This window comes from Aquarana catesbeiana, linkage group LG03 (assembly GCF_042186555.1).
Source record: "Aquarana catesbeiana isolate 2022-GZ linkage group LG03, ASM4218655v1, whole genome shotgun sequence".
Classification (NCBI taxonomy): Eukaryota; Metazoa; Chordata; class Amphibia; order Anura; family Ranidae; genus Aquarana; species Aquarana catesbeiana.
The window spans coordinates 340,454,261-340,466,403 of NC_133326.1; the positions used below are offsets into that span (position 1 = coordinate 340,454,261).

The 12,143-nt window shown below is 39.5% G+C and overlaps 1 protein-coding gene across 1 annotated transcript in view; it reads right to left on the bottom strand.

Annotated features, from left to right (window-relative positions):
* Positions 1–12,143, bottom strand: part of LOC141132295 (sulfate transporter-like) — a 72,700-nt gene that overhangs the window by 23,725 nt on the left and 36,832 nt on the right. The window contains exon 2 of the mRNA XM_073620557.1: positions 5,962–6,109. Within this exon, the coding sequence (XP_073476658.1) occupies positions 5,962–5,970 (9 nt within the window). The 5' untranslated portion in view covers positions 5,971–6,109. The remainder of the gene's footprint in view (positions 1–5,961; positions 6,110–12,143) is intronic.

The following is a 12,143-nucleotide window of genomic DNA, read 5'->3' on the forward strand; positions in this document are numbered from 1 at the left end:
GTCAAACCCTGTTCACATCTCTGCATAAGGAAAGAAAAAAATCCTGGACGGCCGCACACCATAGAAGGCATCTTTATTGATATAAAGAAATAAAATCCAAATGCAGTCACTTCATGTACAGGGAGGAACAGGAAAGATAGCTAACATGTTTCATGCCCCATCATGGGGCTTATTCATAGCTGAATGAATAAAGTTTGATCATGGGTATATATAGGGACTTCAGGTTTTGATAGCCGATCCAGAGATGGTCTCAGATAGAGACCTGCCCACATAATCAAACTCTAGAACGACACCCAAGAGATAGGAGACACCTGGGATGTGAAGTTGAATTTTAAATCAAAAATTGAAGACAAGATAATATGACAATGTAATAATGCCTATAAAGGTCCACCAAACTAAAAAAGTTTACTAAATGAACCACCTCGGGCCAATTTGCTAATGGACAAACCCAGTAACCACAGTAGACGGAATAGATCAGAAAAATCCCATTTTGTTCCAACATTTTCCACTCCGTACAGTGCTGAATTTCATAAAATTTAGAAAATAGTTACCAAATATCTGCCAGTGTTGTCTAACGATCATATCTATTCTCAAATTTTAAATAAAGGCATACGTACAGTATCCAGGATAGCACTTTCTTTAGATGGACTTTTGTCCCCTAGCCTTTACATTAGCAAAAAACAAACTGCTCATTGGCTGGAGTTTAAGGGAACATACAGATGCGGTGGTCGGTCTTGCACATATTGTCCCTTCATAAAAGGGGCGACACTGTCACATCTACTTCAACAGGCAAATCATACAGTTCTTCATCAATTGTAACACGCGTTACACAGTTTATGTCATCACATGTACCATTTGCTCTATTCAATATGTTGGCAGGACCACTCACAGACTAAGGGATTGTCTTTACGATCACCTCTATGACATAGAGAAGGAACATGCCACTAACATTGCTCGTCATTGGATTGATATTCATTTCAAGGATACTTCCAGCTTGACCATTCAAGACATTGAAAAAATTGTTAAACCTCCTAGAGGTGGGGACAAATTTGGCATATTGTGCAAACAAGAGGTTCGGTGGATTTTTAATCTAAATACTAGATGTCCCACCGGCCTCAATTTTGAATGGGACGTGTCCCACTTTTATCAATAGATACGTACCGTGTTATGCCCATGTGTATCCCCAATTTAATCCAAATAACATATTGATTGATTTAGGTCACATTGACTCCCACAATATTTCACATACATGTGTGTCTATCTTGATACCTTAGCCTAAATTTATTCAGTATATGACGTAATGCTCCCTGGTTTCTATTTTTCAGTAGCCATCTCTCACTTCGATTTTTTGTTTTTTGTTCTTTGTTTTTCCGATTAGCGATCAATTTTGTGTATTTTTCCATGTTTTTTTGATTTTTTTGATGTTTTTTTATTTTTTGTGATTTTTTTGTGATGTTTTGTGATTTTGCGACTTTTTGCGATTTGTGCGTTTTTTTGTGATTTTTTTTTTTGCGATTTTATATATATTTGGTGATTCATTGCTGTTTGTGATCTACTTTGAGCCTGGAAGTTTAAATTATCGCTTTTGTAACAAAATTATCATCTTAATCATGTTATTGCACCAAGTATAGACAGACTATATCTCCTACACATCTATCCACACAAAATCTGTTGATTTTCTAGGGTTCTTTGAGATTCAACTGAGAAAATCAGTAGCGTGCCCTCCTTTCCCATAGCAATTACAGGTACAACGAGATCATTGCTCTTTGTTTACTGTTCCATGCATAGCCATCCAGGTAACATTTATAGATCTCTGTAAATTTTGGACCACCGTCTGAAGTTTACGTTATTTAGCACATATAGCTAGTCTATTAAAAAGATGTTCACATAACTCCTTTAGGGTCCCTCTTTATTTTCCCACCTTTTCCATGCACCATTTAAATGCTTCCCCATCGGATGACGATTTTCTGTCTTTTTCTTCTCTTTTTTTCTTGGCCGTTTGTTGCAAATTTGAGATATATTTTTTGTTTATGAATCCAATATGAATGGATTCCAGATGTCGTCGAATGGGGCTTGCGTTCTTTTTGAGTGCATGGATTTATGTGGGAATAATGATTTATACATAATCATTTTTAAACTAAAATTAAGGTTTTATTTACACAATTTTCAAATGTAATTAGGTTTATATATTTCAGGATGATGTGTGTGTATATATATATATACATATATATATATACACACATATATATATATATATATATATATATATATATATATACATATATATATATATATATATATGCAGTTACCAAGACATTATTGATAGTGCTGGGAATAGGATTATTGGTATTTTCACATCAATTTCTTGTATATGTTATTTTGCGATTTTGCGATTTTGTATGGTTTCAGCATGTTTTACATTTTTACGAATTTTGTTGATCATCATTTATACACAAGTTTTCCTTTGAGATAATTTATCATTTATAATTTGAAAATTAGTGTTGTTACTTTGTACTTTGCTATTGTTTAATATTGTTTTAGTATTTATCATGGTCTTCATTCCAAGGTTATGGATGTACACAATGGGAGAAGTTGAATAATGCGAACATTAAAAATAATCATGTGTCTAGCACATGTATATACATATATATATGCGCATTGGTTCACTTAGTAAACTTTCTTAGTTTGTTGGACCTTTATAGGCATTATTACATTGTCATATTATCTTGTCTTCAATTTTTGATTTAAAATTAAATTTCACATCCCAGGTGTCTCCTATCTCTTGGGTGTCGTTCTAGAGTTTGATTATGTGGGCAGGTCTCTATTTGAGACCATCTCTGGATTGGCTATCAAAACCTGAAGTCCCTATATATACCCATGATCAAACTTTAATCATTCAGCTATGAATACGCGCCATGATGGGGCGTGAAACATGTTAGCTATCTTACCTGTTCCTCCCTGTATATGAAGTGACTGCATTTGGATTTTATTTCTTCATATCAATAAAGATGCCTTCTATGGTGTGCGGCCGTCCAGGATTTTTTTCTTTCCTCAAGCTTGTGCAGAGCCGCACCTGTGAGTTCCATTAGGGCGGGTGTCTTGATACGATTTGAGAGATTGGAGCGGCAATCTTTTGCTTATGATTTTCACATCTCTGCATAGCGGGAACTCGCATTCCCACATTAATTTTTATTTTTATTTTTAGCGATGGGGGGAGGCGTTTTGGAGCATTTTCACTCATCACACATAGGGCAGTCTATCCACCTGAATGGGCTGCCCTACACACAGCAATTACCCCAAAGATGAATGGTGCAGCGCAATTCGGAAATGCAAGGAAATGCACAGATGTGAATGAAGCCTCATTGTTCTTGTGTTATCGCACTAATTTCACTTTTAGGCCCCATTCACATCTAGCATAGTGGGAGTGAAAGTTTTGTGTCTCATTTTTCCTGTGACATAGCGCAGTCCATTGATTTAAATTGGTTGTGCTATATGTGGCTTATAGGACATGTTGACGTTTTGTGGGTTGCGTGTTTTTTACTGTGCGTTTTGCAGCATTTGCCACTCATTTTTTCACATGGCAAAATGTGTGTGTTTGCTTCTGTGTTTGGTGTGCTGTTACCATTTAATGGCACTGAAAGCACAACTAGTAATTTTAGGTGTATAAAGGTGGTCATACACTATACAAACTGATTGTACGATCTCCTTGGGTACAGTGTAGCATGACCGTGCAATTGTCATTCAAAGTGCAACAGCATTGAAAGCTGAAAATTGGTCTGGGCAGGAAGGTGTATAAGTGCCCTTTATTGAAGTGGTTAATAGCAGTACATTTATGTCCGCTGTACTATTTTTTTGGCCTGCACATCAGTACACACCTAATGGAAATCTTAATAGACAATCTTAATAGGCAGGTTTAGTTAGTAAAGTATACACTTGCTTTATTGCTGTCCACTGTTGCCACAACAGCTAAATATTTATTGCTATGTTCTCAAATATGACCTAATCATAAGGAGACGTTAAGGTACATCTTGTATGATGTTTCTTACACAACATTTTTCAATAAAATAAAACTATGTTTAAGTGTTGTGGATGAAAAACATAATTGCTCTAGTAATATTCCAATTGAACTCTAAAGAATGCTATATTTTCCAAACACTGAATAATCTTTAAAAATTAATTTCTGGCATTGTATATGTTTTCATAGCTACATTGGTCAAGTTTAGAGCAATGTACCTAAGTATATGACATGTCTGGCCGATGCCCCTGGAAGCTGTAAACTACTGATGTAGACACCTCTACTTCAGTGATCTCCACCTGTTTCCGGGTCTTGCTCTCAGTGGCCGGCCGATTGCATTATGAACACAGGAGGTCGGGTGCTTGGCATAGAAGGAATACAAAGCATTCTCGGATTGGATGAGGTAGAGATTGTGACGTCACTGCTCCGTTTCGCCACTCCACCTCGCCCAATCAGAGAAGATTTTGTATTAATTCAGAAAATGCTATGCATCTTTCAGGGGTATTGGCCAGGTATGGTATATACATAGTTGCATTGGTCCAAGCTAGTCAACTGGTCAACTCCTTCCACATGAAAAAACTGATTCACAAAAAAAATGTTTGCTAAAAATATCTGTATAATGTGAGGTGCACTGAAAAACAGATGTTGGGTTTCTATACACTGTAGGGGTGTTAATTAGAGATTTGTTATGACAACTTATTATTAAATTAAATTAGCAACACAAATTGAATACGAATGAAATATGATGCAGCATATGAATACAAAAAATAAAAGTAAAATATAGTAATATAGCCACTTGACCTCCCATTCAATGTGTTTCTATTGGCATCTAAGTAATTAATAGATATAACTTCGTGCCTGCTGCACCTCACAAAAAAATAATAGGCCTCTCTCACGATCCAGCTGTTGAATGCAGCTTGTAGTCTTGTATCCCTTTGTGCTGGAGATCTGTGACTCCGCCTTCAAAGTCTCTTTGGTATTCCAAAATGAATGAACTCAGGGACATGGAGGTCCTAACGGCCACCTTATACAACCCCAAGGAGACCCTTTCGGGACACCTGGAGGCCATGACAACACTTTGTTTACACCCATGCCTATACGCGTGAGGTCTCGCGAACCCGGATGAACCCCTGAGACTCACTAGGCCATGGCCCCAGGTGAGTGACTTTGCTTTTCTGGAGTTTCCATGTTTTTTGGAGTCTCTTTTCAGTGCTAGGCACCTGGCGTCAAATTCCTTTCTGAGATTCCTCTTTTCTTTCCCTCTTTCAGGGGCTGCTGACCTCATTCCTTTATCCTTTCTTTCTTTCTGAAGTTTATGTTTTTGTATGCTCGTTATTGTTACGCAGACCCTGATGTCTAACCAGTAAAAATATTTTTTGGTTATTTTTGTACCCATTTATTCTTTACTCTTGCCTCAGTTGTACTATGCAATTTTTGGGTACAGTAAATAAAGGAATTATAAAAAAAAATAGATGTGACTTTACAGCCACTTTAAGGCTAACTTACTAAAGGATATGAGAATTGAGTGTAGAATTATTTCAGTTATCCAATCATATACAGATAAAATAAAAACAGTAAACAAGAACTTTCTTTTCACATGATTGAACAATTGAAGTACATTTTTCAAGCGAAGATTCTCAACCCCTTTACTACATCAGCTTGATTATCTGCATGGATTTTGTATGTTCTCCCCACTGTTTGTGAGGATTTCTTCCTACGATCCAAAATACACTGCAATGTGGTTGGGTTGTTGGATTGGGAGCTCATTTCGAGGACAAAGTCCACGTATCATCTGTAAATAAGTTTAATGGTGCAAGATTCCAAATTTTTCATATATTTGTTTATCTGTAATTATGAGTTATATCATGTGTATGTCTTCTTATAATAGTGCTGTGCAAGCTGTTGGTCATATGCAAACAATAATAATAATAATTATAATAACAAACCTGTCTCATAATGGATAGCTCTCCTCTTCCAGCCTAGTCTTCAGAGAATAAGGTGTCTAACATACCATCATTAGCACACTCTATTTGTGACAGATTTATAGGTCTGATTGGCAGTTTTACAATGGGTATGACCAATCAGGATGCTCCTCTGTAAAACAAAAACAAGACAACTGTTCATCAAGTTCAGGCAGTGGTTGGAAAAATTGTATTTAGGAAACAGTGCGTTAGTTTTCAAATAAACAAGATGAAATTCCAGGTAAAATGCCCATATAACACATCAATTGGTGATTTAGAGATATCTTAAACGCTTACAATTACCACATTAAAAATTTATGTATATTTTCATCACGTGATCTAGACTGTTGAACAGTGAGCTGAAGAAATATTTCACAAAGTCATTTAAAGGTTTTCTTTGCTTTTCTAAGAAACTTGCATAAGGAGTTATATCATATCTGGTGTCATCTATGTATTGATACCTTAATGACCTTATTTTTATAAGGTCTATCATTTGAAATCTCAAATTCCTTGATCTTCTTTGATCTTGTTTGTTGGGTTTAAATCTGCGGTGATTCTTCAAAACAGCATATTTTTTCATTTTTTATTAATTTTTACTTATTTCGAAAAAAGTAAAAATCTGGTCTCTGTAGCTTGGCCCAATAGGACTGTTAACTAGGAGCAATACACAGCAGCAGTGCATCCAAGGGCACCCAACAGCCAGGGGTGCAGAAAAGGGGGGTTAGGGTGGTCAACACTATACCCCCCTCCCATGCACCTATTAACAGCACAGTAGCTAGACTAGTGTAGTCTTTCAGCTGCCGGAGCAGTACATCCACACAGCAGCCTGTCCCTCCACGTACTGATAGGACAGTGCGGTGGAAACCATGCTTGCCAGCTGTCCCAAAATAAATTTCTGAGGTCTGAGTTAAGAGTGTGCAGCAGGATGCCAGGTACAGAGCACTCTCTGTGTTCCACCATCTGTCACTGAAAGGAACACTGTACTGTGGGAGCAGTTATCTCCCCTCACAGTACAAGCAAAGTCCCGGCCTGGAGGGAGAGAGAGCAGCGCGGGAGCCCGTGACCAGGTAAGTGATCAACAATTGGGCAAGGGATGGAGTGGGGATTGAGTGGCATTGAAATTTTACTCCCCCATGACCACCAATGCAGAAGGGGGGTTGGATTAGCTTTCACTGTATAACCACAAATGCAAAAGGGGGGGGGGGGTGGTAGGTTAAAACATCACTGCCATTACCACCAGTGGCAGTGACATTTTGACATTTTAACTCACCCCCCCTCCAACATTGGTATTTATGGGAGGGGTTACATTTTATATTTAAAGCTTTTATTGGTTTTCATTAAATCAACAGAACAGAGATATCAAAATAAATATCACAATACAAAACATTAAGCATCTTATTGACATAGGGCTAAATCATCCAGATGTATAAGACAACGTTAAGCACTAACTCGTTATTCAGTTAGCAGCTGTTTGTTGGTTAGTGTGTGCTATGTATTCAGAAGACAGGGTGTGCCCCCTTGCTCCAGACACCCCCATTGGGATCAAGCTGTGTCTGGGGCAAGATGGGTGCACCACCGCCTCTCACCATTCTAACTCCTGTAGAGACCTCCGTAGTATAGATGCTTAGGTGTCATATTCCCCTAAGGGACTGGTCTAGTACTACAACTCGGTCCTGGGGATAATTCTAACCCTTGTTGTAATTAGGGCCTCCTTAGGTCTTATGAACCTTGTTGTGTGATCTATTAACCGCTTCCCGACCAACTGCCGCAGTTATACTGCAGCAGGTTGGCTCCCCTGCGCGAGCCGTCGTAGCTATACGTCGGCTCGTGATAGCAGGCGCCCGCGCGCCCGCTGCACAGCAGAGGTGCCGATGCTTGTGGCGGCCGGCCGGCCACAAGCGATCGTGACCAGGAGACACAGAACAGGGACGAGTGTGTGTAAACACACACTTCCCTGTTCTGTTCTGACAGGAGTGACAGATCGTGTGTTTCTATTTGCTAGGAACCATGCTCTGTCACTTCCTCTAGTCAGTCCCCTCCCCCTTCAGTTAGAATCACCTCCCAGGAAACACAGTTAACCCCTATATTGCCCCCTAGTGTTAACCCCCTCACTGCCAGTGACATTTTTACAGTAATCAATGCATTTTTATAGCATTGATCGCTGTATTAATGGCAATGGTCCCAAAAATGTGTCAAAATTGTCCGATGTGTCCGCCATAATGTTGCAGTCATGATAAAAATCACAGATCGCCGCCATTACTAGTAAAAAAAAAATAATAAAAATGCTATAAATCTATTCCCTATTTTGTAGACGCTATAACTTTTGCGCAAACCAATCAATATACGCTTATTGTGATTTTTTTTACCAAAAAAATGTAGACGAATACATATCGGCCTAAACTGATAAAAAATGTGCTTTTTTTAAAAAAATGGAGATATTTATTATAGCAAAAAGTACAAAATAATGCGTTTTTTTCAAAGTTGGCGCTCTTTTTTTGTTTATAGTGCAAAAAATAAAAACCGCAGAGGCGATCAAATACCACCAAAAGAAATCTCTATTTGTGGGAAAAAAAGGACGTCAATTTTGTTTGGGTACAACGTCGCACGACCGCGCAATTGTCAGTTAAAGCGACGCAGTGCCGAATCGCAAAAAGTGCTCTGTTCAGGAAGGTGGTAAATTCTTCCAGGGCTGAAGTGGTTAACAGGTATTGTGGAGTGTAGAGTACACTAAAGGAAGAAAGAGGAGAGTAGGAAGAGGATAGGTAAGAGAAGAGAGAGTTGCCAGCCTTGGAGATGCTAGTCTCTCAGGGACCGTCATTTCCGGGTAGTAGAGAGATGCCCATGTATTGGGACCGGGGTTCCCATATTGCTTTGAATTGTTTGGATGTGTCCAGAATTACACTTACTATTTTTTCCTGGGCCATTATCCAAGAAATGTTCCTTTTTGTGGACAATAGAGACACTTTGGGTTGTTTCCAGGCCTTGGCTATAGAGAGTTTTGCTCAGGTTAGAATAAACCGAATCAATTTGCGGGTGAGTTTGGGGATACTTGGGATGAATCCATTCAGCAGAGCTATGGATGGGTTTTGAGGGATGGCGCAGCTCGTGACCTTGCGAATGATGTGGAAAATATTATTCCAGAACCCTCTGAGTTTTGGGCATTCCCACCAGACGTGTAGCATAGAACCTAAGGTCTGACATCCCCGGAAGCATAGTGGGGAGGAGGTAGGGAACATGGACGCTAATCTGGTGGGGACTGGGTACCATCTTATGAAGAGTTTAATATTGGCTTCTATAAGTGAGGTGTTGTAAATGCCTTTGAGTGATCTGGAGAAAGACTCGTGCCAGTCCTCCAAGTCCCATGGAGGTCTTCTTCCCAAGCAAGCATATAAGGTAGTTTGTTAACGTTTTTGGCAAGTGATACATAGATCATAGATATCCCACCCCTCTGCTCAATGGCCTGCCTGCACCAGCATTTGTAATCTGTGATCATGGGGGGATTTTGTTTGTTTCCCCATATGGGAGTTCTAGTTCGTTTTCAAAGTGCTTAAGGGGTAAAGGACCTGTGCAGGAGTAAAAGTGTCCAATGCGGTACACCCCCTTGTCTAGCCACCATTTAAAGGCTTTGATGTTCATGCCCGGTTCAAATTGGGGATTATTGAAAATGTGGGCTAGTGGCTGGATATCAGAGACCAAGGAGGGAAGTTTTCTCAGTGAGTCCCACAGAGAGAATGAGTGTGAAAGGATAGGGGATAGTATCGTGGGTCTACTCTTTGGTGGACACCATAGTAGGAAGTCTAGGGTAAATTTTGCCACTGCTTGTCTTTCTATGGCCACCCAGTCTGGTTTTTCTACTCTGAGGTACACAATAAATAACTGTGCTAACCTTGCTGCTTGGTAGTACCATGTTAAGTTTGGGAGGCCTAGTCCTCCTTGTGTTGTGAGGTTGCGTTGTGAGAAGCGGGGGACTTTCTTGTCCCAAATTAATCTGGTAATCTTTCCCTGAAAAGACTTAAGGTGGTCTCTTCTAATCGGGATAGGGAGTGAGCGGAATAAATATAGTAACCTGGGTAGGAGGGTCATCTTCACTGAATGGATTCCACCTATCCATGCCATTTTATAATGGGTCCAGCTTCTGAGATCAGATTCAAGTTTTCGGTAGATGGGGGGGTAGTTGGCCTGATATAGGTGTTTGACTTTGGGAGTAAGGTTAACCCCCAGATATATGATGGAGGTATTGCTCCATCCGAATTCGAAGGAATTTTTCAGTTGAGTGATAAGGGTGAGTTGAAGGGAAACATTTAGAGTTTGAGATTTAGCCAAATTAACCTGTAGACCTGATATTTTGGCAAATTTATTCAGCAGGAGACAAAGATTAGGGAGCGAGGTGGTCGGGGAGGTTAGGAAGAGAAGTAAGTCATCAGTAAACAGGGCACACTTATGGGTTGTCTGACCACATTACACTCCCCTAATATCTGGATGTGTACATATATCTATTGCCAACGGTTCAATCATCATGGCAAATATTAGGGGCGAGAGTGGGCAGCCCTGGCGTGTTGCCCCCAGCTATTTTAATCGGATTGGAATGGTAGCCTTGGAGCCTGACTTTAGCTTCTGGTGTAGAGTACCGAGCCTCCAGGATCCCTATAATTTTTTTGCCAAATCCCCAACGCCGGAGTACCGCAAATAGATACGTCCAGAAGACTGTATCGAAGGCCTTCTGAGCATACCCCTTGTTTGGGTCCTCCCTCCCATCCCGATTGTAGTATGGAGATTATGTCTACTGCACCTGATCAGGGCCCTGCCGTCCCACCTGGTCCTTATGAATATATTGACTAATAAATGCAGCTAGGCGGTTTGCTAGGACTTTTGTTAAGATTTTTAAATCATTGTTAATTAGTGAAATGGGTCTGTAGTTCCCTACTGTCCCTGTATCTTTATCAGGTTTGGTTATTACAGAAATGTAGGCCGAATTTAGTTGGTTACCCAGTGGGATGGAAGGGGTTAAATTTTAATGCCACTGACCACCAAAGTAGGGGAGGTGGAGTAATTAGTACTGACACTAGTGTTGGGGCTATTATTGCATTCACTGACACCAATTTTGGAGGTTATTAATGTGACCACTGGCACCAATATTGGAGGTTTTTAAGCCCTTCATGACCAGCTGCCGCAGTTATACTGCAGCAGGTTGGCTCCCCCGGGCACCCGTGATCACTCCACACAGAACAGAGATCTGTCAATGTAAACAGACATATCTCTGTGCTGTCAGGGGTGAGGAGAGTGATCTGTTGTACATACTAAGTATGAACAACGATCACTCTCCTCACCCAGGTAGTCCCATCCCTCCAGAATCACTCCGTAGGTAACACAGTTAACCCCTTTATCTCCCCCTACTGTTAACCCATTCCCTGCCAGTGTCCTTTACACAGTAATCAGTGCATTTTTATAGAACTGATCACTGTGTAAGTGCCAGTGGTCCCAAAAATGTGTCAAAATTATCTGATCTGTCCGCCATAATGTTGCAGTCCCAATAAAAATTGCTGATCACCGACATTATTAGTAAAAAAAAAAAAAAATTATAATAAAAATGCCAGAAATCTTTCCCCTATTTTGTAGACGCTACAACTTTTGCGCAAACCAATCTTTATAATGTTAGAGCAAACTACAGTTAAAATATGATTTAATACAGGAGGAATCAGAGGGCCCTGCTCAGTAGAGCTTACAATCTAATATTTCATGGCAATTAAATGTGTGCAAATCTCCAAATTCAATGCATGATCAATTATATACTGTATATGAAAATTTCATCAACAAATGATCACTTATTAGTCCATGAAATACTCATATGCCCAAAATCCAAAAACAAATTAATTCTGCGCAAAAAAAGTTTTAGTTCTGTGCAAAAAAAGTCCAATATATAGAAAAGTGCATTAAGAAAATGAAAGTGCATCTAAACATGCCAGTGTCTTTGATCACAATTCATCAATATTCAGAAACACCGTTGAATAGACTATTTTGTTCGTTTACAAACGTTTTTATTAAAGATTGACATAAAAGCAGAGTGTACAGGCACTGAGAAGACAAGTTACAATCACAAAGCAGGATAAATCCTCCAACAAGTACATCTCTCAGGTGGTCTATGAACAAAGTAATAAAGCAATCACTGA